The 27,498-nt window shown below is 42.0% G+C and overlaps 4 protein-coding genes across 4 annotated transcripts; 1 reads left to right on the top strand and 3 right to left on the bottom strand.

The window, feature by feature from the left end:
* The first annotated feature begins 61 nt into the window (after positions 1-61).
* Positions 62-9,396, top strand: LOC133991005 (protein lifeguard 3-like). The gene is made up of 12 exons (XM_062429453.1): positions 62-240; positions 5,459-5,767; positions 6,063-6,130; positions 6,563-6,627; positions 6,720-6,773; positions 6,862-6,912; positions 7,010-7,049; positions 7,712-7,749; positions 7,853-7,940; positions 8,071-8,166; positions 8,246-8,299; positions 8,410-9,396. The coding sequence occupies exons 2-12, from the start codon at positions 5,464-5,466 to the stop codon at positions 8,557-8,559; spliced, it is 1,008 nt and encodes a 335-aa protein (XP_062285437.1). The 5' UTR covers positions 62-240; positions 5,459-5,463; the 3' UTR covers positions 8,560-9,396.
* A 689-nt stretch (positions 9,397-10,085) lies between these two features.
* Positions 10,086-13,502, bottom strand: si:ch73-71c20.5 (DUF4748 domain-containing protein). Its single transcript, XM_062429454.1, has 3 exons — positions 13,461-13,502; positions 12,911-13,181; positions 10,086-10,636 (listed from the first exon to the last, which is right to left on the bottom strand). Exons 1-3 carry the CDS (start codon positions 13,471-13,473, stop codon positions 10,465-10,467), a joined length of 456 nt encoding a protein of 151 aa, XP_062285438.1. The 5' UTR covers positions 13,474-13,502; the 3' UTR covers positions 10,086-10,464.
* A 127-nt stretch (positions 13,503-13,629) lies between these two features.
* On the bottom strand, positions 13,630-18,995 carry mcm6 (minichromosome maintenance complex component 6). Its single transcript, XM_062428928.1, has 18 exons — positions 18,827-18,995; positions 18,526-18,672; positions 18,203-18,313; positions 17,872-17,959; positions 17,620-17,781; positions 17,367-17,532; positions 17,124-17,272; positions 16,865-17,015; positions 16,596-16,737; positions 16,351-16,492; positions 16,117-16,224; positions 15,784-15,939; positions 15,568-15,696; positions 15,319-15,483; positions 14,953-15,076; positions 14,517-14,741; positions 14,274-14,413; positions 13,630-14,160 (listed from the first exon to the last, which is right to left on the bottom strand). Exons 1-18 carry the CDS (start codon positions 18,922-18,924, stop codon positions 14,050-14,052), a joined length of 2,514 nt encoding a protein of 837 aa, XP_062284912.1. The 5' UTR covers positions 18,925-18,995; the 3' UTR covers positions 13,630-14,049.
* A 6,071-nt stretch (positions 18,996-25,066) lies between these two features.
* On the bottom strand, positions 25,067-26,836 carry LOC133990532 (C-X-C chemokine receptor type 4-like). Its single transcript, XM_062428873.1, has 4 exons — positions 26,811-26,836; positions 26,491-26,699; positions 26,096-26,379; positions 25,067-25,884 (listed from the first exon to the last, which is right to left on the bottom strand). The coding sequence occupies exons 1-4, from the start codon at positions 26,823-26,825 to the stop codon at positions 25,289-25,291; spliced, it is 1,104 nt and encodes a 367-aa protein (XP_062284857.1). The 5' UTR covers positions 26,826-26,836; the 3' UTR covers positions 25,067-25,288.
* Positions 26,837-27,498: the final 662 nt, after the last annotated feature.

Here is a 27,498-nt window from a genome sequence, read left to right as displayed (position 1 = left end):
ACAGTCTGCTGCTGCTGCTGCTGCTGCTGCTGCTCAGTACACACCCGGACAGGCCTGGGAACAGACAGGCAGGCTGCTTTACAAATTCACATTACACCGTTGACCAAGTCTCTACAGGAGGGAGTGTTTTTAGTGAGCAGGGAGGGTGTGGCTGGCAGTGGAAAGCCTACCAGTTTGCTCATTTTGCTTGCTGGGAACTACAACGACCAGATTGTTTCTGTCTTTGGGATCTCTCGCTTGGTAAGTCCAATTTTAGAATGTCATGTTTTCATAAACCTTAAATGTAAAATATGATTTCTAGAGTTAACTCATTCTGTTGCCACAATGGTGTGATGTGACCCTGAATGTGTTGATGATTATGTATGGCAATCTGGCTGTGTTTGTGTAAGGTCTCCCACCTGAAAAGGCTTTCTGTGAGCTGAGGTTTAGACCTCAGTGAGCACAGGGTGGAGCGGGTGTAGTCTGTGTGCTCTGGACTTTTCAGCCTCATGCTTAAAGAAAAAACGTGTCAGCCATTTCAGTTTTCAGTCAAGTCAAATGAAGTTTAATTTAGCAGCAGAGCAGTGACGAGTGATGAGTATTATTTAAACTTGAATCTGAAATTGAACTGAGGAAAGAAGTTGAAGGAGGAAAAAGCAAACATCCTGTCCACTTTTCTGTTCTGTGCGATTGCTCTTTGGTGTATTTTGTTTGTTCTACATTTTGGCTTGTCATAGGCCTACCAGGAAAAGCACAGGTGTAACCAATGACATAAGTGATGGTTTCACACTATTTACGTTCCCCAGTAAGCCATGTCAGTGAGTCGGCATACACAATATTATAACCCTGGGCCAGACACACCTTACAGGAATGTAGTGGTTGTCAAAAAAAACAAGTTCAACATTTTTCACGTGTCTTAAAACAAACAGTCAAGTGTCCATATGAACAGTGAAAGAGGTTTTCCTCGCTGTATTCCTCCTGCTCATACTGGCTGTTAAAAGATCCCTGTAAATGTGTTTTCAGTGACGGGGCCAATACACATTTTGTTCAAAAATACATTTAAAAGTTGATGTGAAGCTTATATGAGGCTTTAGCAGTCTGAGTTAGTCACATCAAGTATATCTGACACATTTGTTTCCTCAACTTTTTAATACATTCCCCCTATTTGAAGGGGTTTTCTAATGGTCAGTATGAACATGAGGAGTGGATTACAGCAAGAAAAACCTGTTTCAGTGTTCATTTGAGCTCTTGGCCCAACAGTGTTTCCCTGTGGAGCTCTGGTGGAAGTATAGTAAGAAAAATAGGAACTTTCATTCAGACTTCCCCACACAAACAGTAACACACAAACCCCTATTTATGAAGGGACAAACCATAGGACATGGCTGACCTTTAGTAAAGTATGAAACGTATCATTACTGTGATGAGTGGTGATGGGGAGAGGCCCTCATGTTTCACTCTGTAAAAAAGGCAAGGCCATCCCCGGTATATTAATGTTGTCTGTAATCCCACTCTTGATTGAGAATAAAACTGCAACACTCTCCCCATGACATGTGTTAAATTAGTCAACTTTTAAAAATAGTGCACCTAAATTTAAACATAAATACTTCTGATCTGTGTCACCAATGTTTACATGAATAAAAACCCAGATACAGAGTCAGAACTGTTGCATCTTCACCATGGCACAGTGGTCAAATTTAGCTTTTTATACTCTAATTATACTCACACAGCTGCTAATGATCACATGCTGCCTCTAACTAAACTTTACATAGACACAATAACAGGGAAGACCTTACACAATTTATCCCATTAAAAACAACAAGTTAAAAGTCATAAATGTAAAGTTGTCAAGGAGTTAACAGACAGAAGTTAAATCAGAACCTATAACATTCTCAACAAAAATGATCATCTTTGCCAAACCGGTTTTTACTTTGTTGAAAGGTATTTCTGTTATTTTGTCCACTCACGTGATAGTGATGGTGCAGTTATTTAAAGAAATGTGGTTTGTGTTAGGCCTAACATGGAGGTATACAAACAGAGTTTTCAGTGGGCACATGCTTTACAACACTGACTCAAAACCACATGATGGCTTGGTGTCATGGCTTCAGCTTATCTCAAACTACAGCTTTGAGTCTCTACCGTCTGCCATCCACTCTGACAGTTTCTAAATATTCATATTACTGAGGAAGGGGGTTACACTCTTCCATTAAAACACACACACCCTAAGCTTTCCCTAAATGTCTCACTAAACAAAGGCGTGATCAGGCTCCGGCTGTGACTGTTTTACTGCAGATACTCTGAAGCACTTTTTCCATTTAGTGTTTTCTGTCCTGTTGCTTGGTGCTCGGACTGTGATGTAATGGCAGCGCGAGTTCAAGCCAGCTCTTGAATTCCTTCAGTGTACGTATTCCCCTAAAAGTCCCAGTGAAGACGGAGCTCGGAGGACATTTGGCATTTTCTAAATAACTGAGCAAAAAAGAACATATTAAAAAACTAAAAGTTTGTTGTTTAAGTGTGGTGGTAAAAGAGGTCTAATTCAGCATGCATTTCAAGTATCCTGTACGATCAGCGCAAGTGTTTTAATACTCATAGCAGAAACATGGAATAAATGGGCCCTATGTGACTTCACTGGGTGTGTGTGTGTGTGTGTGTGTGTGTGTGTGTGTGTGTGTGTGTGTGTGTGTGTGTGTGTGTGTGTGTGTGTGTGTGTGTGTGTGTGTGTGTGTGTGTGTGTGTGTGTGTGTGTGTGTGTGTGTGTGTGTGTGTGTGTGTGTGTGTGTGTGTGTGGGTGGGTGGGTGGTTTATTATTAGAAGTTTCCCTCAGAGATGCATGTGGTGCTTCCTGAGCCTGTGGTGGTTTATATGAACCACACTGCTCTGCAGAACCATTTGTTCACTTTAACCTGATACAACCCCAAAATGTATCCTACAGTGTGAGTCAAGATCAAGTAAGATTATTTTCCAAAACACACACTCTTACCAAGCAGCCAATACACAGGCATGAAGCCAGTCTATGCTATTTCTCAGTCGCTGAAATAGGATTGTTCTTTATAGTGAGTAAATTCCTTATAGGCTACTGTTGTGTGGAAAAAAAACGTTTTAAAATGCATATATTTCAGAAAATCTACATTTTATGCTATAGTACAATATATACAGTCTTTTTTTCTAAAATGTTATCGAATGACAGGTGATTGTATCCATAATGTCCATCCAGGGATTAGATGAGAGCACAATTTATTTGGATTTTTTAAGGATTGGTACTGATATCAAAGAGTCTTTTAAAAAGCATGTGACCACTTGCCATCTGAATAACATATGTTAGCTGAAGGCTAGTTAACCCAGTTTCTGTGTGTGTAGAAACTAGGTTATTGTGATTTGATACTCCCTCTTCTTTCTTTTTTCCCCTCCCATTTGTTCAATTGCTTCCAATGGAAAATGTGGTTCTGTCAAAAATGGATGTCAGCGCAATAATGTGGGACATTTGTTGTAATGTGACTGAACTGAAAATGAAAAGATTTACTTTTTAAAAAAAGTAAATATGTCAGCCAATTGTTCACAAAATGAAACAGCTGATTAAGGATACAAGGTAATAGAGTCATATAATTGAGTTGTATTTTCTCTACTGCAGTTTCTTATAACTTTAAGTTGCATTCATATGGACATAACACTATCACCATATGAAGTTGATATGGCTATGTTACCAAGGACCTGCATATTTAGACATCCAATAGATACAGAGCAGGATTAGTGTTCATTTGGAGATGAGTTTCAGGAAACCTAGAGAGTGTGAGTCAAGTGTAAGTCACTCTGTCCAAAAATTAACACTACCAACCCCTGAGGGAAATAGTCAAGACATGCTCCACTCCACTACTTCATGTTTAAGGAAAACCTTTTGGTCAACCTAGATTGATTGAAAGCCCATCCAGCCAGTCATAGCCATTAGAGCAACCCAGCAGGCAGGTTACAGGTGTGCATTCATACACACTGCTGGCTGTGATAACAGATTATAGAATAACTGATAAGAGGTATCAAACAGCTATTTAAATAGTTAGTTAAGTTTTCTTTTGAAACCAGGTGGCATAAGTCACATGACTCAACAAACCAACTTTGCCACAATTGTACTGTTGTGTTTTAAAATAGTTATGGACAAAAATCAGCATTCATATTTAAGATATTGTAACAAGTTATTATGGTAATGTTTTGCCTCTCTTATGGTAAAGTCTTACCAAATTAACGTTTATTAGCATGCTAATCGCTAATTAGCCACCATGCTAGGCGACTTTGGCAACAAGTTACCCTCTGTGTCCAGAGTGTTGCCAACTCCTCGGTAAGGAAAGTAGCTATTGGCTCCTGGTCCTAAAAGTCGCTAGAAGTCGCTAGATGACGTCATCGCCTAATTTGCATAATTTTCGATTTGCGTGTAATTGTAAATGATGCTGTAGGAGAGATGAATAACATCAAAAAACCTAAATATGTTTAGAACTACAAATTAACTTTCTTATGTTGATTATTGGTTGTTGTTTTTTTTAATTTAAATCAATTTTGTTCTGTATTGTTAAATGTTAGAATATTACATTTAATCAAAAGACTGTTATGCGGGGTGGAATTGCGCAATTTCTGTCGCTGAGTGGTGTGGGTCTCCTCTCTGCTCTGACTGCAGCTGGGTCTGCTGCGCGAGGAGGGGGCACACGGCAACACCCACAGCTCTTTGGGGACAGTAACTGCAGAGCTATACGTCCTTCCACTTCAGTCTCAAAAACACCAGAAAAGTCTCCAATAACGCCAGAAAAAGTCGCTAGATTTGTCGCTAGTCGCTTTTGAGGAAAAACGTCGCTAAGAGGGTTTGGAAAGTCGCCAGATTTAGCGAGAAAGTCGCCAAGTTGGCAACACGACTCCAGAAAGTAAACTCACATGGTTTATACTGTTTTAAGCTGAATGTGTTGAATAGGAATATGTTGCTTGAGGCGGCACTAGTTTACTCCTCATTTTTAGGGAGTAGTGTGTGTTTTTTATTTGATATAAATTACAGTGAGTTATAGTTTGCATTATTAAACCCAGAGCAGAGTAAAGTTTATTATTGAGTTTAAAGGACTCAGATGGTTGTAGCTGTTAGCCTGTGAGGGCTAGTTGCTAAGTCTCTGCACACACTAACTTAAAACCTAACTTGATATTCTTCTTTTAACTTGGAGGAAGATTTCACACGAAGAGTGATTGCTTCTTCTCTGTGGCTGTTGGAGAGGAACTGATAACTTCTGCAAAACCTCCTGAATAACTTTCAGCATGTCGTTTCCCAGTGAAAGACGATTAAATAACTCCTGTAGATTCCTACTAAAACAGACTGTATTGTTTTATTTTAATCAAAGACTGTTTCAATTTCAGTAGTCCATGTACACAGAAAGGACTCCCTGCTGCTAGGTCTGTCTGTTGTTGGCTTGTGTCCATAAAAATGCTAGACATGAACTATATTTTCTCCTCCTCACAGTCAACATGTCCAGGTCAGAATACCCTCCAGGGTACCACGACTCCTACGGCCCGATGTATGCACCTCAGGGCGGGAATTACCCACAACCCCCTGGGTATGGCTTCAGTGGTCCTCAGCCAGGCCAGCCCTCTGCTCCCTACCCCACTGGTGCAAACACCCCACTGTACTCGGGTCAGCCAGGGGGTTACCCTCCAGGACCATACCCAGGACAGCCTCACCACGGTGGACCTCCAGGAGCCGGATACCCTAACCACCCTCCCATGCCCCCTATAATCCCACCTACCATACCATCAGATGTCCTGAGCTCTGGTAAGACTTTTACTGACACTGTACAATCTTTTGTAGTGTAGTTTTTAATCCACTAGCTGGCCTGTTAAAACACAAGCTCAAACATTAAAAGTTTGTATTTTAATAGTTGGACATTTGATGGTTGCTTGTCACTAAGTGGTGGTGCTTGCTTCACTGCTGAGTGATGTATCCTGAAGCTCTTTGTGGTCAACAATCAGCAGTATGCACTTCCCTCTACATGAACCTCTCCACAAAGTAATGGTATTGGATCACTTAGTAGTTGAGTGCTCATATTTCTGCTCTACTGATGATACAGATGAAGAGTTTGCGGCACACGGCAGCGGTTGGGACAGTCTGAGCATCCGGCACGCCTTCATCAGGAAGGTAAAACACTTGTTCAGAAACCGTGCTGGTTTATCTCCAATTTGTGTAATCTTGTATTATCATTAAATCCAAGTCACTTAACAATGCAGATGTTGTTTTTTTTCCTGGAAGATGAATCTGGCAAAAACTCCAACCAGAGTATTGGAGATATAATCCCCAAAGCCTCCTATAACCTTCTGAATACATAAATTCTCCTTCCACTGCTCAATAAAAAGATTTTTTATGTGTTTTCCAAAGTTGCAACTATTCTTTTAAAATCCAGAACCAGCACCAAAAGTTTTATTTTTAGATATATTTACTATATGTATTAACATTAGGTAGTTTTAAATGTATGGTTAAGCGTGAGAAACGAACTGGAACCAGTGCTGTCTGAAGATGGACGGAGCTGCTCAGATCAGACTCTGGTGCTGTAACGTCCGTGTGTTTTTTCAGGTGTATTTGATTCTGGCGTCTCAGCTGCTCGTCACCACAGCTATTGTGGCCGTGTTCACGTTTGTGTGAGTATACTGACTGTGTGCTTTTGTGTGGCTGTTTGTATGTGTATACTGTATGTGTTTGGGTGCTGTAACTGTGTCTTTGTTTCTCACAGCCAGCCTGTCAGAGATTTCGTACAGCGAAACCAAGCTGTGTACTGGGCATCATAGTGAGTATCCCTCTGTGACGTGGTTTAATAAGACTAAAAAATGAAGAGTATGTGATCATGTGTTCTTATCTGCAAATTTTTGTTTCAGTGCTGTGTATATCGTCACCCACCTTGTGCTGGTCTGCTGCAAGGGCCCCCGGTAAGTGCGATTGCTCAGTTTTACAAAGAATTTTCGTACAGAGAATATTTATAAAACAAACCTGCATTGACCTTGTCTAATCCCACGATCTGTGTAGGAGGAAGTTCCCATGGAATGTCATTCTGCTGCTCATCTTTGTAAGTCAGACTGCTTTTGATTGTTAAAGACTAATAATAACTGACAGTTTTCTGGACTTGGATCAAGTCTACTCTCAGACTAAAATGCAGTTACTTTCCAGTTATATACCTCAATCTGTGGTAGTGCTGTTAGTTTGACTTTGATAGCAGAGCTAAGCAGTGAGTCACCACATCTGACTAAGAGGCTGGGTTTACATAGTGCACTTGATATTTAGTTTATGTGTCTTTTATCAGCTCTGGGAGCAAAGTGGCTCTGTGTGCTGCTTCATACTCCAAATCTGGTAGTCAGTGTTTGTGGACTGGTATGATCCAGCTTTGTGTAGGTGTCATTAGTCATTTCAAAATGCCAAATTTTGCCCTGAACCCTGCAGTCTAGCTCCACTACAACTGTGTTTTTCCCATAGACTGTATATTTCCCCCCTCTTTTTATGTATTAGCGCACAGCATCTCACCCTGTTAAAGGTTTTTACAAATATTTTAGTTTTCATCATGGCATTATGTCTTCAGCACTGGGATATGTGTTACTATATTTCAGTAATATTGTGAGGACCATGCCTGTCCTACTTTACTGAGCTCTTCAGGTTAGTCACAGGATGGATAATCTTTTCTTCAAATGATGTAATTGTGTTTTTGATTCAACTCTTTCTTTATTTTTTTTACAGACTCTGGCTTTGTCCTACATGACTGGATCCATATCCAGGTAAAAAAAAAAAAAATACAGTATATATATATATAATCACTACAATATTATGTAAACATCCAGGTAATGTGCGTCAGTATTAACCATGTGTTTTTGGTTTTAGTTACTACAGCACAAAAGCAGTGTTTCTTGCTCTGGCTATCACTGCTGTTGTCTGCATCGCTGTCACCGTCTTCTGCTTCCAGACAAAGGTACGTTTTTTTTTTGTGTGTGTCTGTGTGTGCGGGAGAGAGGGCTTATCAGCTTCAAATGGCGGGCTCGTGTCTGTATTTGTGCACTGACACGTGTATTAACATGTCCGCCTGCGGTTTCTCTCTCTAGGTTGACTTCACCAAGTGCCAGGGCCTGTTCTGTGTCCTCGGCATTGTGATGTTTGTAACCGGAATCATTACAGCCATTGTGCTGTCTTTCAAATATGTGAGTACGAGCTGATGTGAACAGCAAAACAACAACTCTTCCAGGTTTCCACCATTGTAATGTCTGTTTCTTTGTGCAGATCCCATGGCTTCACATGCTGTATGCTGCTATGGGAGCCATCGTCTTCACTCTGGTGAGCATTTGACTTTGATGCAGGGGGCGTGATTAACATCAGACCTCCATTTAAACTCTCCCACAGTCTTTCTTACTGTGTCATTTAAATGTTTCCTTTACATTTTTCAGTTTTTAGCGTACCACACACAGCTGCTGATAGGGAACAGGAAGCACTCCATCAGCCCAGAAGAATACGTGTTCGCCGCGCTCTCCATCTACGTTGACATTGTCCAGATCTTCCTTTTCCTGCTCCAAATCATCGGCGCCTCTACCAAATAGATCCGTGGGGGTGCAGAAGGACGCCCTACTGCAAAACCATTCCATGCTCTGTAATACCGTTGCTTTGTTTTCAGAATCAGAATACATTTATAAATCATGTCAAACTCCAGGGAGAATTACTAAAGGGCTGAATTTAGGATTTTGTGTAAGTTATTCCTATGCACAAAAAATGCACTTTCTCTCAAATAGTTCTGCAACTTACCAGTGGTTAACAAATGTACTAATATTATAATATCAAATAATACAGTATCTATAGACACTGGAATAGTTGCAATATTTAGTCAGTTGCTGGACTTAAAGGGAACCTTTGGTATATTACAACCTGGACCATGTTTCCCTCTTTTTTGTGTGTGTCTAAGTGACAAATGGGGACAACAATTTTTAAATTGGTCCAATATTGGGTGAGGGAAGTCAGATTGTTATTATAAGTGTCTGACAACATTATGAAAAGAACTGAACAGAGAAGTAAAATGTTTTTTTCACTTGATCCGGTCTGTCTCTTGTGGTGTCTAATCAAGTCACGCTCAAGGTGAAGTATCGTTCTGAGAGAGTTCAGTAGATGTCAAAATCAGCTAAATATTCAATCATGACTTTTAAAATCCTTTAGATAACACTAAGATCCCAGCACTCTGTATCCAACTCTCGCGAGATTTCAGAATCCTTTCACCAACTTCTCACTGAGTGGGACTTGGTTAAACACAACAGACAGACTGGATCAAGTGAAAAGTAAAGAAAAAAATGTTTCTCTGTATGTTTCTTTCCATGATGGTATCAGACACTCGTAATAATCTGAGCACTATTAGTATACGTACACTGACATGGTGCTACTGCCCCATTAGATTTCAATACATCCTGTTTGGCGGCTTCTGTCTGAAGCACTCTTACGCAATACTGGACCAGTTTCAAAAATTGTTGTCCCCATTAGTCACTTAGAAAGTTTCCCTTTAAGGCAGGCAGTGTCTGTATATTTTCTATCTGCATGTAGATGTGCTTCTATACATGAACTGTCAGTATAAAGTGGGAGGAAATGAGCAAACATGTTCAAACTCCACAACTCAGTGCACCTGATGACAACCTCAGATCTGCTTCTTCGCATTGGGTTCATGTTAACAACCCTTCGCTGATGGTCTTTAATACATGTGTTACTCTGTTGTAACTATTTACATACATCACGAGTGCCTTAGTAATGACAATGTTTCTGAAGTATAGGGTTATTCCCAAGAAGCTTTTATATCATTGTTGCATAATGTGCATTTAGACACAATCTGGCATCTGTTTATATATTCTTGTGTTACGGTCAGAGTTGGGTGAGATACTGAGTGCTTACAGTGTGGGTTTCCTCATACAAGATGGCACAAGCGGTGCCATAGGGACACTTCTGAAAATCCATGAGTCCCAGCTCATGCAGTAGTTTTGAATGTGTGGTACAAAGAGTCAGTGTGCAGTAAAGGTTTGTAAATATACATATCAATGCTGAAAAGAATCTCGTTTGCCTTTTCATATCAAATAAAGTTATATATTTGTGAGTTTTGATGTGATTTCTATGCAGTTACAACAGTGAGGATTTTTTTCTATTCTTTATATTCACAAATATTTCATATTTACAGAACACAGGCATCATGGATAATATATATATATATGTTACATCATTCTCTCATCATTAGCAAGAAAATTAGTCAAATTCTGCAAAGAACAGATTTCTTGAACAAAGCCTCCCATTTCTTCCCAGATTCCTTGCGTCAGTTTAAAGACGAAACCCAGAGTTGCCCAGTTCTCCATGTTCTTAACACAAGCTCATAAACTTGACACTTTGTCTATAATCAGTCTTTAGTGCAGGAGTCGCTGTCTCAGCAGTGACATTCAGGTTGTGGCCAAAAATCAGACGGTAGCTGCCGCACATGCGCATCATTGGTCTAGTTTAACATCTTTTGCTTGATGCTGGGAGCGGCTCCCGTCGTAGATACCATCGTTTGACCTTCGCATCCTCTGTCGAACCTTCAGCTGCTTCAGTCGGTTCTTGTCCACTTCCCTTTTGGCTAGGAGGAAGCCGATTATACCTGTGGGGAGGCCTATCATCCTGGACGGAGGGAAGACAGAGAGAGAGAGAAACACATATTCATGAGGGTACAGAAAGTGTCATGTTGCGGTGCAGAGGGAGCAAACTAAAAAGGAAGACGTGTTTGACTCGTTGGAAAAACAACACTAATGAATTTCAGTCCACTGAGCTCATGTTTCTTCTTGTAATCCCATCATTAATTCTTCCCTCTGGGAATACACTCTGCAGGGACGGAAAGAAAGTTCAGCCGCCAGTTTATTAGGCTAATCTATAACCAATGCAGTGTAATGCAACAGTGCTGCAATGAATCCCAGTTTAATGAAGATTATAGTTGTAACTTTTAACTGAATTTGTATTGTTATTATAAAAGGTGAGTCTACTATTTTGTCCATTGTTTATATTGGAGACTAGCGATTATATTATAGATCATATTAACCTTTCTGAAGCTATGTTTTCTAGGTTTGCTGTATGACACTGTATTAGCTGTAGCGTGGTGTACCTGACATACAGTGTATCATCTGGATGGAGTGTCCCGTTCACCGCCTACACGTGGGCTCTCGAACATAAATACATTAACACCTATACTGTTTTCCCACCAGGTTGGCACAACATTAGTCATTAGTGTCTGTATACAAGCTCTCACTGGAGACAACAGCACTTTATAAATTATCAGAATGGTAAGAATGCATTATTCAGTAGATTTGATGTATCAGCTGTCAGGGTTGTCGGTGAGAAAACATCAGCAGCAGTTTATTGTTGGACTGAGCCACACATATGGACATTTCTTTGAGGCCATTTAATGTTTTCAGTACAGCAACGCAAATAAATGCAGCTACATGCTAGTACTTAAAGGATATAGTCACAATTTCTCAAGTGTGTCTTAAAACAACAGTCAGGAGCCCAAATGTTTTTTCCTGCTATAATCAGCCCTCCTTTTCATACTAATCATTAGAATATCCCTCCATGTTCAGGAGCATTAGCTACAGAAACTGATTTAATGATTTCCCTGAGGAGAAAAGGCTGTTTGTTTGTAGGATTTAGTTGATATTGAATCCAAAGTCCATCTCTTCTTTATTGCTCATTATAAGATGATTTAAGGAGTCAATCTACAATAAAATGTACACCATCTCTGGTGACTTGCATTGTGTTTTAGGAAGGTATCCTTTCTTGAGGCAGATTTCATTTGAAGACTTTGAGGCAGAAGACAAAGTTCTTTGTTTGCATTGTAAGGTTATATGAAATATATGTGGCAGGTGCTATTGAGTAAAAAAGGGGAGTTGTATCAATTAGTGAGGTTCAGCAGATATAGGGCTACCTAAAGGCAGAACGGAGTTTTGTGACAGTTGGTTCAGATCAGCGGATAGAAGCAGGTACACATTCACTCTGTGCTGGCATGCAGGGAAGACCAGATTGCAGGAATAACTGGTAGGCGTATGGCTGTTTTCTGTGTATAATGTATTGCGTTATTAGGTTTGATGCGTGTGACATTTATTGTTTTTATGTATTTCAGACCTGCTTCCCTGCTGGGTTGAAGGCGGCCGGTAGTGTGTAAAAATAGATCTGCGTACCAGGTATTTAAAAGTTTAGCCATCTAGTTTTTAACATTTAATCAGTATGTATTTCAATATTTGTGTAATAAAAAAGTGGAATATTTGTTTTTCTGCAGAGCATCTGTGGTCCATTAGCTGCTCTTGCCATAGGATGATTGAATTATTTTGTTGTTTCTTTTTGGGGTTTCTTTTTTTGTTTAAACAGCCCTGGCACATGAGCTGGTAGCAGGCAAAAATATATGGGAGCAGACTAGTTTTGTTTCTTTTTTTCGTGGTCTTTGTTTGAATGCGAGTCTACTCATGAATGTCTGAGTCCCAGGCAGTCAGACCAGGCTAAAGGTATGGCATGGCTGTTAATTGTATGCAATGAAGATAATCACTTGTGGAAACTTGACCTGTGTCAGCTCAAGTGTGTTAAAGTTGGTTGCAGTGAGCACTGGTATGCTTTAATGACCTTAAATACAGATTAAATTAACTGTGAGTAAGTTAAAGTGGGCAAATATAATTTGACAAACTGGCTTCCTATTATAAAACTATTTTGCTACCTTTCCTCTTTGTTGTCTTTCCTGATGACAAAGACTTGCAGTGGGTGTTACATATATTGTGTTCTAGTCAGACATATGTTTCACCACTGCAGCAGTGCTGGGAACTTAGATGTGCAATTAATAACATATCTAACTAGATGCCATATTTTGACTTTACATTACTGCTGTTACTGACACTGCCAGAGGGAGTAGAGGCTCACCAGGCATAGCCGATCTTCATCATGGGATTCTTCGCCTGTCTCTTGGGTATGTACTCCGGACCATCGTCCTCTTCCTCCTCTTCCTCCTCTTCCTCCACCTCGGTTTTCCTGTCGCCGGTGTGTGTGCTCCTCTGTGTCTCCGTCTTGGAGCTGCACATGGAGGCAGCGGGGGAGACATGCAGCGTCCGACACCGAGCAGCCTGCAGCCGCAAACACCCACTCAACGCCGGGCTCTGGCAGCTCTGTATGAGGAGCCACCAACCGGGAACACCTGGGGAGGAAAAGAGACCTTTAACCTTCAGTGATAGGACTTCTGTCACCTCTGCAGCAAGGTTTATGAGGGTTAAATCAGGCTAACGCTACGCAGTGTGTAAAACAAGGAAAATCACCTGCGTTTTCAAAAGTATTACAAAATAACGCTATTTGACGTTTTATTTCGACAAATTAATCAGCTAAAGCCACAGCTTAAGGTTACCAATATGTTATCCTTATTATTCCATTGAGGCCAGCTTTTTACACACAGTGTAACGTTAATAAGTCTGTGTTTTACCTTTTAAAGTCATCCGAAGTGATGTCAAGAAGGGTGCCGCCATGTTTGTTGAGTAATCTAAATTGCGCATGCGCACTAATATCAAAGCTGTGACTGTTGCCACCTAGTGACCCACATTGATATCACTAAACTGCACTTGGAGGAAAACCGCCACACAGATCTGTTACTATGACAATATTTTATTTATTGAACATTTCAATTTTTTTTTTTACAAAAAGACAACAATATAACTTGGAACCTTGCTGGTACATATCAGTGTATGTCTCTAATACACTACACATGTCAGGATAAACAACATATTACATCATTCAGGGCAGCTCCCCTGACTCAAAGCCAAACACACAGGAGCCAGCAGCATATTTACATAGGTTTGACTAAGAAAACTTTTTTTTTCTTAAAAGAGCCCCATAATCTAATCTTTGTACAGTACAGAGGGAAAAAACAAGTCAACATCTCTGGTGCCACTATTATGTACGTGCTACATAAGAGCATTGAGAACAACCCTGAAAGTCAACTTTATGGTTGATGTTTAATATCAGAAGTCAAGATGGTGTGGAGAAAATCCAAACAGAAGGATAGAGGGAGGAGTTTAATCATCCAGGATGTAGTTGGGGTTGACGACTAGGACCACTTCTTCTTCTGTGCCCGCGGACTCAGAGCCCTTCAGTCCTGCCTGAGACAGCTCAATGAGGATGTGATCCTGGGGAGGACAAAGACCGACATGCAAGGTGATTAGATTTATCTTTCACAGAGATCTTACAGTTCCATTATGTTTGGCTATATATAACTCCATGCTGCAGACAGTGGACTCACATAGTGCACCAGCCTGTGGATGACCTTCTCTATCAGCCCTTTCTTATTGACCAGCTCCATCTCCGAGTCAATCTCAGACTCAATCTCCTTCAGGTACCAGTTCACCACTGCACTCTTCTTCAGCTCATCCTCCTCCTCAGCTGCACACATTAAAAAATAAATAATATTAATACTACATTCACATAACAGATCACAAATTTAAAAAGGGCTCTTCTCTCTGTATGAAGAGGGAACAGTTCTTACCCTCCTCGGCTCTGCGCAAATGCAGGACCAGCAGGTTGGAGATGCGTTGGTACTCATTGAAGGACAGTCGGAGAGATGGTTTGGCTTGGCTGCCAGTCTCGGTGTGGCCTTTCACACCGTCAGCATGACCGTTGATGCCATTGACGGGTCCGTTAATTCCATTTGTGTGGCCATTTACACCGTTAACACCGTTCACTCCATTCACTCCGTTGGGGACATTGTTTCCTACGAAGACAAGTTTGCATTAGATGAAACCTCATGATGACCCCAAAATCAACCCAGCTGGTACAAATACAAATAAATATTCAATGTAGGTTTAATTTAATTACCTGCAGCTGTAAAATGTTGCATCCTATCACAGTCTAGTACATAAAGTTATGTCTCATTTACGTGTGCGTTTGTCTCTATGAGAGTGTATATTAGCGTTTGTCAGTACCTTCTTCCTGCTGCTCTTCATCCTCCAGCTCTTCCTCCTGCTCCAGGTTGATGTCTGGCGTCTCCACCCGGATGATGGATTTGTTCAGGAGGCGGAAAGCTTCCTTCACATGTTTGGGTTGAACCTGCAGACAAAAGGAAGGGGCAAATGTCATTTAGTACAATGTAATATACTATAACATTTTATTTTATTGTTAGGAGCTTTGATCACATTTCTAAGCAAAGCATATCATGGTCATAGCATTTTATTCCAACAGTGCAGTTTTTAGCTTTAAATATCTACTGTGTATATTGTATCTTATATTGCGTGCTGCTCTTATTGGTCGATTGTGGTCCGGGAAGTTACAGATTCCACTTCTGTACGCACCTCATCGCAGCAGTGCATACGCGCCATGCCCTCCGAGAGGCGGATCATGCTCTCCAGCTGCCTCACAGTTATCCTCCAGGCTGACTTGGACACGCCCCCCGAGCCGTCACGCTGACGAAGACGCTTGTACTGCTCGACGATGAACTCCTCTGATTCGCTGGAAATCTACAGGCGTGGACAGAGAATGTCTATTAGCCAAATCCAAATCAATAATCTCATGCGACAGTGTCAGTGTTGATAGATGCGCACCTTAGGTTTGAACTGCCGTGCGAACAGCAGGTATCTGCGGATTTCATCAAGGGAGTACAGTCTGTCTACTGATTCCTCCACACGTGAGTGCAGGTCCACGATGCGTCTGGCGATGGCGTAATCTGTCACCTAACAAACACACACACACAGAAGAATTTATCAGTAGGATTCAACACGATTAGTGTCAGTCGCTCTTGCATTGGTGTGTATGTGTACCTCATTACAGTCGTCCACCAGGATGAAGAAGAGGTCGAAGCGGCTCATGATGGGGGCGGACAGGTTGATGTTCTGTTTCAGACTCTTACTGCGGTCGTAGCGTCCGCTGACAGGGTTGGCGGCGGCGAGGATGGATGTGCGAGCGTTCAAGGTGGCCTGGAGGATACAAGAGGCAAAGTGTGGTTAGTGGACTACAGAGACGACGGAGAGGCCTTCTAACAGATATCAACTTAAAATGTAACAACTACTTTTCTAGAATATATGATTGGATTCGAGCTTTACGGTGCCTTAATCATGTATGATGTGGACTGATGTGGATTCCAGCTGCGTTACCTTGACTCCAGCCTTGGTGATGCTGATGGTCTGCTGCTCCATGGCTTCGTGGATTGCCACCTGGTCCTTGAGGTCCATCTTGTCAAACTCGTCAATGCAGCACACACCCTGCAGGCAAACACTGTTATTAATGCAACTGAACACATTTAATGATGTTCCATGCTGCCTTTTATAACTTGTAACATCCAATTTCTTGCAGACATTTAATGAGCTCCTGCACCGCTGGAAACTCACGTTATCAGCAAGCATCAGAGCTCCAGCCTCAATGACGAACTCGTGGGACTCCTCGTCTCGCACCACGGCGGCTGTCAGACCTGCAGCACTGCTGGCCTTGCCGCTAGTGTACACCGCTCTGGGACTGAACTCCTCCACATGCCTACAAGCACATATTACTATTATGACTGTACGCAGGAGCAGACGACGACACTATGTGGAAAACATGAACTCCAAGTCATTTTTATGCGCTTGTTGTTACATACTTGAGGAACTGGCTCTTGGCAGTACTGGGGTCTCCAACGATGCAGACGTTGATGTCTCCTCTCAGTGAGGTCCTCTCCATGGTCGTCTTGGGAACGCCTCCAAACAGCATCAGCAGGATGCCGCGCTTCACCTCGTCGTTGCCTGAACAATCAGTGACACCAATCAATCAGATATCCGCAGCTTTAATACTCTTACACTAATCATTTTTCTCATCTTCTTAGCAGAGCAGATGAAGCTAACGCAGCGACGGCCCGTTCTCGGCACTGACCGTGGATGGTGGGGAAGAGGCTGGTGCACAGGTTGTGGTACAGGTTCTTGTCTTGACTCATCTCGAACACTTTCTCCCACTCTTTCTCCGTCATCTGACTTTTGATGCTCTCAGCAGTCTGCTCCTCCTCACGCAGCTCCTTACCACCAAACTACAACAACAGGAGGAAAACACTGATCAAACCTTTTTAATCTGGACAAGTGGAACAATGTTTTATGGGGATGCATGCTTTCATTGTTTGCATGTGTGCACTTCTTACTCTCGGGTTAGTCGGGGCCACGTTGCAGGCCAGGAAGGCCAGCTTGTATGACAGCTCTCTGACTCCCAGAGCTTTCAGTCCTCTCAAACCCTCAGCCTCAAACCCCTGGCCTCCTGCACCTAGACGGGTGCTGGTCTCTGCTCGCACACCTGGAGACAGTGCATTCACATAGGCGGTCATGAAGTGTCAAAAACACAACAAATGATCACATGAGTGATTCAAACAGCACATTCGCCTCCGTACCTGGAGTGGTGAGCTGAGAGACGTCCGGCACGACGACGAGGGTCCCGGTTAAGTCACAACGATCACCAGCCTGAGCCGTCTCCACAGCCTCGGCTCTCAGGACGATCTCCAGGGAGCGTGGGATGGAACCTCGAGGCAGCTCGGCCTGCGTCTCCTGGATACGCACCTGAACAAGCACGGATTCAATTGGATTAGACACCTCAGACTTAAGCTTTCAGCTCCTGTGTAGATGGACATATCTTCTCTTTGTTACCTTCTGGAAGTCGATGAACTTGGACTTGTGTGTGTCGAGGTGGAAGCGGGAGCGGTTGTTGCAGACGGGGTTTCTGCAGATGGTTGGTGGTGAATACTTGAACTGCTGGGGGACATCTTTGATGACTGCCTGGCAGTCCATGCACAGGAAGGTGCCGCTCACCTGCAACCATAGAGAAGCCATAATGAACATGCTGTAATAAAGAAGCTCAACATTGATCTGCGTGTGTGTGTTTGTGGCTGGATGTCTTACCAGTTCAGGGTGTACTGGGTGCGTCCTCACCACCTGACCACTGATCTTCACCAGGGTGCCGATACGCATGGACGACAGCTCACGGATCCTAAATTAGACACAAGCAAGAGTCAAGCTTGGCCCCTTAGCAAATTAAATCAAGTTTTAGATTAAACTCTAAAATTATAGCACTATATACTTTCCACTGAAGCTACTACAGCATGTATAGTACCAGTTAAAAGTCATGATGAGAATATATCATGTTGTATGCAGGCACATTGATCTAACATGACCTGTAAACAAAGACTGTGCACAGTGAACCAGCAGCTGATTGAAGCTTGTTATGTCTTACTTGTGTCTGGTGGGAAAATCCTGGATGGCAACGTAGAACTCTTTATTGAGAGGAACATTCCCATGATCCCGAGCAAAGTTGCGCACCGCCCGGCAGAGGAAAGGATGCACTCTGAAAACAGACACACCTTCTTGTTAATCCACAGCTGTAAATGCACCTGCTGACTGTTTATGTACAGATACAGATGTGTACGCTTTTAATTAGAAGACCAGCTTGACCTATTGTCAGTGTCACTAACAGTGCAGTAAAACAAAGCAGATTATGTCATATGTATAAAGTGTGCTCATATGAAGTGGGGTTCATATAAGCAGTGGTTTACTCACCTGTAATACTCCTCCTGGATGGTGGTTGCCAGCTCCTGGTTGAAACCCTCCAGGTCTGTGAAGCTCACCGACAGGGTGTTCCTCTCAGGCCTGATGAGCTCCTCGGCCTCCCGGACATACTTCACCTCCCCATCCGCTGTCTGGAACCTGCACACGGACACAGTCGGAGATAAACAATCAAGTATAAGCAGCAGGGAGTCTATTTCATATATTTACTGATAATCAGATATAAACGAACAAGCGGAAATCTCGTGCTACAGGCCGACATCACTACAACAAAGAGCATCGCTGGCTGACTTACTCCTCCAAGAAAGCCTGGAACAACTTCTGACATTTTTCAGCCAACTCGTCCTTCACCATCTCCCCGGCATGCTCCGCGGTTGCTGTGGCAACATCCATGTTGAAACGTTATAAAAATTGTATAAAAGATTTAAACAGCTGAGCACCACACAGAGCCGTCCTGCTCCTCTCCGAACACAAACACAGCACGCTACAGTCCGGACCACACTGAAGAGTTTCGCGCGAAATGTTACACCACGTGACGTTTGGCGCGCCGCTGCCGACCAATCGGTGCTGCTATTCAAATATCCTCGTTTGTGTGACCAATCAGGAGTGAAAATGTACACTGACAGGAAGTTCTTCTCTCTTTTACCCGCGAATTGATTTCTGCAAGTTTAATAAAGTTGTGAAGGGGGAAAAAACGGAGAAGAAAGATAAAAAGATAGAAGTCCTCGTACTGTCTGTGCACGTGCGCGCATGTCAAACCATAGACTGTATATAAGAAACATGCACACTTGTGCTTCACACCGGCTCGTAAAAAAAGAAGAGATGATAATTATGAGATCTCAGTTTCAACAAGATGAAACATCGGGTTTTCAGAGTGAACTGATCTAACCACACGGTCACTGTGACAGTCACACAATGTAATCATAACCACAATTACTTTATAGGCTATTGCTTATTACATTAATTGTTATCACAATTAACATCGGTAAGCAGTACAAAAATAAATCTATAGTGATTTACCACATAATGTTTAATCCTAGGCTACTTCATTAAGATGCCCCTCTTCATTCTACACCAGTAAGTAATTTAGATGTTTTTTTTGATTGATTATGCAGAAATGAAACAAACCAATATTGGACAATCACAAATAGTTCGGTATCGGTGTCATCTGTTGTTTGATATGTGGCGATTGTTATTTGAAATGTATGCAGGCAATATTATATGTATATTTGATCATTTTTCTTAATTCAAGTTGAAAAGATACTAGGGCTGGGTATTGGTAATTGATACCTTTAAGGTTTTCTACCAAGTAGTATCGAAATAATCATGACGTCAATATGTTCAACCCAGCTTTGGCTTTATTGTTTAAAGTAACAGTCAGTATATCAGTATTGCTAATTATGTAACATTGGAGTGTCTGACAATGACCACTAGAGGGCAGTGAGCACACATGTTTCTAAAACGTTCAGCTTCACATCACCAAAATAGCACCTCTACAAACTTTAATATATTTTTGGGACACAATGAGGATATGGATAGACAGAGAAGTTTGTTTAGTGTTTTTGCTGTAATTAACTTGAGTCCTAAGCAGAGAATCTAAGCAGACCACAACCAACTGCCTGCCATCATCAGAGCCATCTGTGCAACACCATAATCAATTGTGTATTACATCGATGAACAAATGAGTAAACTGCTTAATAAACTAAGTGTGAAATTAATTGATAAATGATAACGAATGAGGCAAAAATAAACTTTCTTTTAATCCCTTCCCCCCCATTTAGCATTCAATAAGTACAACATAAATAATTTACGTGATTTATAACATATTATTATGTAGTTGGAAGGTGATATGAGGGCATTTTAAAGTGTTTATGACCACATCTGTCAACAACTAGAATTCCTCTATTGAAGCATGCATGTATTATTATATGACAGTGGTACCCAATCAATTATTCATATTTTTATTGATTATATATTTTGTTCATAAATACTATTCACTCTCTATCAGCTGATTAAGGCCATTAGATACATATGAAAGCTGTGCAGAAATGTACCTTGAGTTAAAAATCAAACATCTTTTTCCAAGGTGAAGAAGGAGTCTTCATGCTCAACATATCTGAACACATTCATAATTCTAAACATGACTGTGTGTTCATATTTGCTTAAGCCTATAAAACAGTAATAAATGGTTTATAACACACAATTACATTATACTATGTGTCAATCGCTCATTATTGCCTCATAAAAAAGAAGCTTGATTGGAGAAGTTATGATTGTCGGCCAATACATGAATAAGCACTTAAAATGTCTTTAAATCTGTTTACAACTACACCGCAGTGCAGTAGTTTTCAAAATCAGAGACTATTGTCCTCACCTCTGACCAGGCTTAGAAAAAGGCAACCCTCACCACTAATTATGCTCATATCCTGGATGCCTATAGGATCACAATTATGATATTTGATCCCATAGACACTCAACAATTGAGCCAAGATAGCCTTATATTGCTGTTTGATATAATTCAGACTACACCAAATACATAAAGAGGTCAGTCTGAGGGCATTTATTAGTTTCTGATTCTGGGAAAGTGGGAGAAGAGTAAAATTCCCCAAAACTACGGTATCTCTGAACTATCTCTTTAAACTAATTTAATAACTAATATAATATGTTTTCCTTCCATTCACTGAGCCTCGCCTGAAACTGTTTAGAGCCCCCCTGAAGACACTTGCCTCCCACTTTGAAAACCTCTTCTGTCATCTGTTTAAAACTGCTTTTAAGTGTTCAACTCTGCTGATAAATGCTACATAGGGGAGGTTAAAATGAAGTGTGACAGAACTGGATAAAAGACATTCAACCGCCATATTACAACCTCCTTTAGGTCTTAGGCCAGTGCCTTGCTCAAGGGCAACGGTATGGGTTAGTCTAACATGCATGTGTGTTAGTGTGGGGCAAAGCAGGAGCACCCAGGGGAAAAAACACAGAGGGGACTCTCTATCTCCACACACACAAAAAAGCTGGGTTCAGTCCTGGGACCATCTGCGAGGCTTAACACAGATTTCTATTCTATTATTCTATTAATTTCTATTTTTGTTCTCACATCATTCTCACGTCTCCATCTGCCGCTGTGGTCAATACAAACGCTTCCAGCAGGCTATTGGTTTCACCTGTCACATTGTATTAATCCACCAGGAACAAGGCAGGAAGTTATCGCAGGCCATTTGGATGCGACCCAGTCACCCTCTCTCCCTCATTATTTCTCTCTTTGTCTTGACCTCTGATTTTCCCACGATTGTTCAGCAACAGGAAACTCGTCTGTCTGACTATGAGGGAACTTGAACATCTGTAGGCAAACACACACACAGACACAAACCCCCTAACACACACACACAAACCATAACGAGCATCAGTATCCTCAAAATTGGTAAGAAAGGCTTGTAGCAAGAAGGTTTCAAAACAAGATCAGATAGACCAATTATTATGATGATAATTAAGTATTTAGATGATTAACAAAGTGGTGGGAAAAGTATTCAGATGCTTTGCTAATATTAAAGTAGCAATACCCCCAATTTAAAAACTCAATTAGGTCAAAGTGTGTAAGTGTTATCATCAATGAAATGAAATGGTGGCACTACTTTAACATGCTTTTAATGTATGCTCTTATGTAATGTGAAGCAGGCGTCCAACCAGCTTGTTCAAACACATAATGATGGTGTCAGATGTTTGGTGAACAGGTGAACGAGGACATGATGGGAAATAACAGATGCAAGAGCAGCAGGATATGAAAGAAAAGAAGGGAGAAATGATTTAAAAAGAGTTGTTTCCTGATGTTTTTGTTTACAGGGGGTGACACATTTTCATTGTTTTCGCTGTGTGCACCAGCATGTTGGATGTGAAATGAAACAGACTCAAGTTAAAGTGACATGTTCATGTTCAAGGTTGTTCCCATCAGTACTGGGTGAAGAGAGCAGGACAAGTTGTAGTGTTATTTTTATACATAGAAATCTAATTTTAAGACAGTTCGACTGTGGCTGGAGACCTTTGTTGGCCGTCATGCCCCGTCTCTCCCCACATTTCCTGTCATCTCTCTACTGTCATCTCACAAAGAAAGGCACAAAAGGCTCCAAAAATATCTGAAAAAGATCGTAAAGATGAGGCAACCATCAAGCAGCGTGTTCTAGCCGGCTAATGCCAGTCCAGCTGAGCAGGTGAATCACCTGCTGAAACTTTTCCTATGAAAACAGTTTTTATATTACCACACAGCTCTCTTTTACTATGATGTAACAGTTTTTAGAAAACATTTGAAACACTTATATCTGTTTAAAACTACATTATAGTGAGTTATAAACTATTTTCAAAGTCCACCCTCCACTCAAAAATGTGTTTTTGGTCTTGTTCCTAGAGTTGCGTGTTTTAGCTTCACTGTGCAGAGTTTAAGACTAGAAGACTGTTTTTTATATTCATCTGCTGAAGGGGGAAAGTTTCTCAGTGCTCAGCTTAAATCTGAGTTTAAGGTGTGTATGTACGAGCATGATTTGTGACATCACAACTAGTTTGTGGCCAGATGTGGTCCAGTGTTCAACTCGAAGAAGAATTTTAATAAGGTAACTGAACATATTGGACACAAATTATTATTACAAGTTGAGCTGTTTATATACATCTTGAAACATGCCTGGAGGGCATCTTTAAATGGTTCTATACTGTGAATGACAAATAGGGCTACTTTAAGCATAGTGGGGGGGTTTCTCCTGCAAAATTTGCAAACATTTTCTTTTCTTTATCACAAAACATTTTATTTAATAAGACATAAATTCATAATGACACCGAACTTGCGTTGCAGATTCGGTGTCAACCTTGAACAGTCAATGTGTGTGTTTAGCGCCTCTCTTGGCATATGATATAGCTAATATGGGCCACATACCAAAAATTACTGAAATGTGATGAGTAATCATTCTTTCGGTCTAGTCTTTGGGGTGTTTTCTAATCATTTATACTCTCACTCTTAATTTGAATTCAGGACTGAGGGAGAAAGTTTGGCTAAAACACATAATAATATTTAATCTCCTTCATTAAAGTGAACATCATGATTTTTTTTAGGATTTTACATATTTACTGTTTTTTTGCACATAACCATAATATGTGGTCATTCATTCTCTCCTTCATGTTATCGCAGTGTTTGGTGTTGCCGTTGGAGAGTGTAGAGCTGCTTGGGTGTTTGATTGTTTTTCGCTGCTTGTTTTTCCTAAAATGAGCCGCAGGAAGTCTTTCCTGTTTTGAATACGCTATGAATAGAAGAGAATTGTGTGTTGTTGTGTGAGTGAGAGAGAGAAAGAGAGAGAAGGACAGAACAGCAGGGCTAATTTATATGACACAGTTTTCTACTCAAATGACTGTGGAGACATTTCTACTTACAAAGCCACATAAACACAGGATACAGTCACTGTGATGGACACACTTAGTCACATCGCGACAGAGTCACTGTAATGCTGATTTACTGTATTCTTCCTTTTCGTCTCTCTCACAGCACACCTTTCCATCCTCCTCCTCTTTGCTCCAGGAAATGGGACACAGTAAACTTCCAGCTTCTGTTTCTCTCACTTCCAAGTGGAAGTGGGTATGTGGGAAGCACTTTGTGTGTGTGTGTGCATTTAAGCACTGGAAAAATGGACCTCCTGACCCCCTGACGCTCCCCTCTCTCTCACGTAGAAGAACCAAACTGTTTATATCATCAACATCAATCTAACCTGCATCCCAAACACATAAACATCCATAAAAACCTGTTTTCACAAGCCTTCTCTCTCTCTCTCTCTCTCTCTCTCTCTCTCTCTCTCTCTCTCTCTCTCTCTCTCTCTCTCTCTCTCTCTCTCTCTCTGTCACACACACACACACACACACACACACACAAACACACACACACACACACACACACACACACACACACACACACACACACACACACACACGCACACACACTCATATCTGTGACTCAGATACACCTGGCTATCACACGTCCCGTTCTCAAACCCGAGGTTTCATTATTCACGTCAACTGTACTGTGCTTGTGCTCCGCATCAGTGGCTTCAGATGGTTGAGTGACTGTGAATCAATACATATGGGACACAAGCTGCTGATGATACAGATTAGCAGAGCACACACCAACACTACCAACTAATTTCAACACCTTTTCCTTTAAGAATCTGCACTGACCCCAAGGTAAACATGAGCAGTAATGGGAGTATTTCTAAATCTTGATTTCCAGCCTTGTTTTTTAGTTGAGTTTGTTGTTCGTCCCTTCCTGTCTCCTATCAACATGTTTTCAGTAAAGCGGACTGCCTTCCTCCCCCAACTCATTAGCCTGGTTAGTAGACTTTGAATTTATTTATTTGATTTGGGTTTCATTGATATCTATCGCATCCTCTGAGAAGGAGACTTGAAAAGGGTGGCTTTGGTTGTGGTTGAGTGGTTTTGCAAGCCAGGAATTCACATTGTTTCACTCAGGAAGCAAGAAAAAAAAGATACTTTCACAAATACGTTATTTTAGCATATTTTATTACAAATGTTTACAACAACATACAAGTACAGCATTACTGAAAACAAATCTGAAAAACTATTTACAAGAGAAAGAGAGAGGACGAGTCATGTGCCAGCAGACTGCTCCTTAATTTATGAGATACTTTGTGTAAACTTACTTTGAAAACACACACACACATATACAGTATATACAAATGCACACACACACACACACACACAACACAAGCAAACACTAGCTGGAATGTAAACTGGACGACTCGGACTCTGTGGTCGTGGAGGCCCCAGCACGTCTTCGTGGTAAAACCTTCAAACTGGATGCTCGGCTCAGAGTCAGAGCTCTGCGGGCTGAACTCTTGAACCCTGCTCCCAGGAAGGCGTACAGCAACGGGTTCAGGCAGCAGTGGGCGAACGCCATCGGCTCAGCCACGGCCAGCCACACACCCAGGGCGGCCTCTAGCCTGCAGCTCCGAGGCAGCACGTCCAGCCGCTGCAGAGCGTCCACAGAGATGCCCGCTCCGTAGGGCAGCCAGCACACGAAGAAGCAAAGCACCAGAGCGATGGTGGTCCTGACAGCTCGCCGCTTCTGCCTCTGACCCCCTAGTGGGCCTCGGGTCAGCCTGGTGACGATCACGCAGTAACACACCAAAAGGACCATGCCTGGGATCACCAATCCCACCAGAACCAGCTGGAGGTGGAAGATCGCGACCCAGAGAGGAGCATTTTCTGCTGGGTAAAATCTCTGGCACAGAGTTGCCCCTTCTCCTCCTTCTTGAGTTCGGGCAAATATCAAGTCGGGCACTGCAAGCAGGCCGGCAGGCAACCAGGCACCTGCAGGGAAGGAGGAGATAGAAAGATTAAGAACTGTGGAAGTAAAAGTAAACAAAAAAAGATGACATGACATGAGATAAAAATTAAATGAGAGCAGACGAGAAATACAGGATTTAGTGAGATAAGGTAAAAAGCGGGAAAGAAAAAGGCGGGAAAAGGACAACAAATGAAAGTCAATCAACAGAAAGAAGATTAATCTTTCGACACTCACCCACATACACCAGTCTGTGAGCCAGCAACTGCCTCAGTCCCCCTGTGTTTGTATCTGTGGCTCGGACCACTGCCAGGTAGCGATCCAGACTGATGAACGCGAGGATGAGCACGCTGCCGTAGAGGTTGACTGTATAGATCACATGCACACCGACGCAAGTGGCCGCTCCAAAGCTCCAGTCAGCCTTGGCTGAGTCCACCGCCCAGAATGGCAGCGCCAGAACAAAGAGGAGGTCAGCAGCTGAGAGATGGAGTCGATACCGGTCTGTGAGGCTGCACTTCGACCTGCGGACGAACACATGAGGAAAAAAACTGAATTATACAAACTCTCCATGAGAACTCAAGTGCACAGAATTCATTGAAGACAAACATGAAACACTCCACATGTCCTCTCACCTGCGCTGGCAGCCCAACACGATGACAACCAGGCCATTTCCTGTGATGCCCAGGGTGAAGATGAGGGCATAGACCACAGGCAAGAAGACCTGCAGAAGGTTAGTGGTCATCACATGCTCCCTGCCGCAAGGCTCCTCCAGATCCACCCCCAGTTCACCAGAACCAGAGCCAGAACCCGTATCATTGATGTCATAGTCAAAGAAGATGTGCTGGAGACAGATGGATGATGATGATTAAAGGCAGAAAGCTAAAAGCAACTCTCATTGATCTGAAACTGTAATTGTTTACATAAACACCATGGCTTGTCCAGATTAACTTACCTCATAGTACGACATGATGGAGGCCTCTCCTTCGTCAGCAGAGTGAAGTTGAGATTTCTCTACAGGGGTTATATAGCTCTGTACATGCTCCTCCCCCAAACACTCCAACACATCTGTGCTCCCGTTGAAACGTTTTTCCTGTTTTCGAGGTGTCAGGTGCTGATAATGGTTCTATCACAGGATACGGTGCTGTGTGTGTGTGCGCTGCTTGAATTGTTTTGGCCCTGAGACCCCTGGTTAGAGATAATCAGGACCTATTGGCAATAGGAAAGAGCACAGATGAGGATCAGACAATAATGAGTGTTTGTGTGTGTGTGTGTGTGTCAGTGTGTGTGTGTGTGTGTGTGTGTGTGTGTGTGTGTGTGTGTGTGTGTGTGTGTGTGTGTGTGTGTGTGTGTGTGTGTGTGTGTGTGTGTGTGTGTGTGTGTGTGTGTGTGTGTGTGTGTGTGTGTGTGACTGCATTTCTCCAAACTCCATGCTCTGTTAAACCAGGACAAGCAGCGGGGGTTTCAGCTCTCATTGGGGTGTGTACCTACTCGTCCTATTTGCGTCATCGTCTTATATGATGCATGTAAGTATGTATGCATGAACATGCACGAGGAGGAGACAGCTGCAGGGAGAGGAGAAGCGTCATATTCTACTTTGTTGTTCACCAGGATGTAGGAGTCTCTGATCATTCAGTGTTGAT

Source organism: Scomber scombrus, chromosome 11 (assembly GCF_963691925.1).
Source record: "Scomber scombrus chromosome 11, fScoSco1.1, whole genome shotgun sequence".
NCBI lineage: Eukaryota > Metazoa > Chordata > Actinopteri > Scombriformes > Scombridae > Scomber > Scomber scombrus.
This window is presented reverse-complemented; position numbering and strand designations above follow the sequence as displayed.

What these genes read in the sequence shown, in the direction of transcription:
- LOC133991005 (XM_062429453.1), top strand. Translation starts at nt 5,464, where the DNA reads ATGTCCAGGTCAGAATACCCTCCAGGGTACCACGACTCCTACGGCCCG. An exon ending in ATCAGATGTCCTGAGCTCTG is followed by an intron (nt 5,768 to 6,062) that starts GTAAGACTTTTA and finishes CTGATGATACAG; the next exon opens with ATGAAGAGTTTGCGGCACAC. An exon ending in GAGCCATCGTCTTCACTCTG is followed by an intron (nt 8,300 to 8,409) that starts GTGAGCATTTGA and finishes TACATTTTTCAG; the next exon opens with TTTTTAGCGTACCACACACA.
- si:ch73-71c20.5 (XM_062429454.1), bottom strand. An exon ending in ATGAAGATCGGCTATGCCTG is followed by an intron (nt 10,637 to 12,910) that starts GTGAGCCTCTAC and finishes CCCTCCGTCCAG; the next exon opens with GATGATAGGCCTCCCCACAG.
- mcm6 (XM_062428928.1), bottom strand. Translation starts at nt 18,924, where the DNA reads ATGGATGTTGCCACAGCAACCGCGGAGCATGCCGGGGAGATGGTGAAG. An exon ending in CCTCTTCCCCACCATCCACG is followed by an intron (nt 16,738 to 16,864) that starts GTCAGTGCCGAG and finishes CTGATTGTTCAG; the next exon opens with GCAACGACGAGGTGAAGCGC. An exon ending in TCCACAGGCTGGTGCACTAT is followed by an intron (nt 14,161 to 14,273) that starts GTGAGTCCACTG and finishes TGTCCTCCCCAG; the next exon opens with GATCACATCCTCATTGAGCT.
- LOC133990532 (XM_062428873.1), bottom strand. An exon ending in GTGTTGGGCTGCCAGCGCAG is followed by an intron (nt 26,380 to 26,490) that starts GTGAGAGGACAT and finishes GTTCGTCCGCAG; the next exon opens with GTCGAAGTGCAGCCTCACAG. An exon ending in TCACAGACTGGTGTATGTGG is followed by an intron (nt 25,885 to 26,095) that starts GTGAGTGTCGAA and finishes CCTTCCCTGCAG; the next exon opens with GTGCCTGGTTGCCTGCCGGC.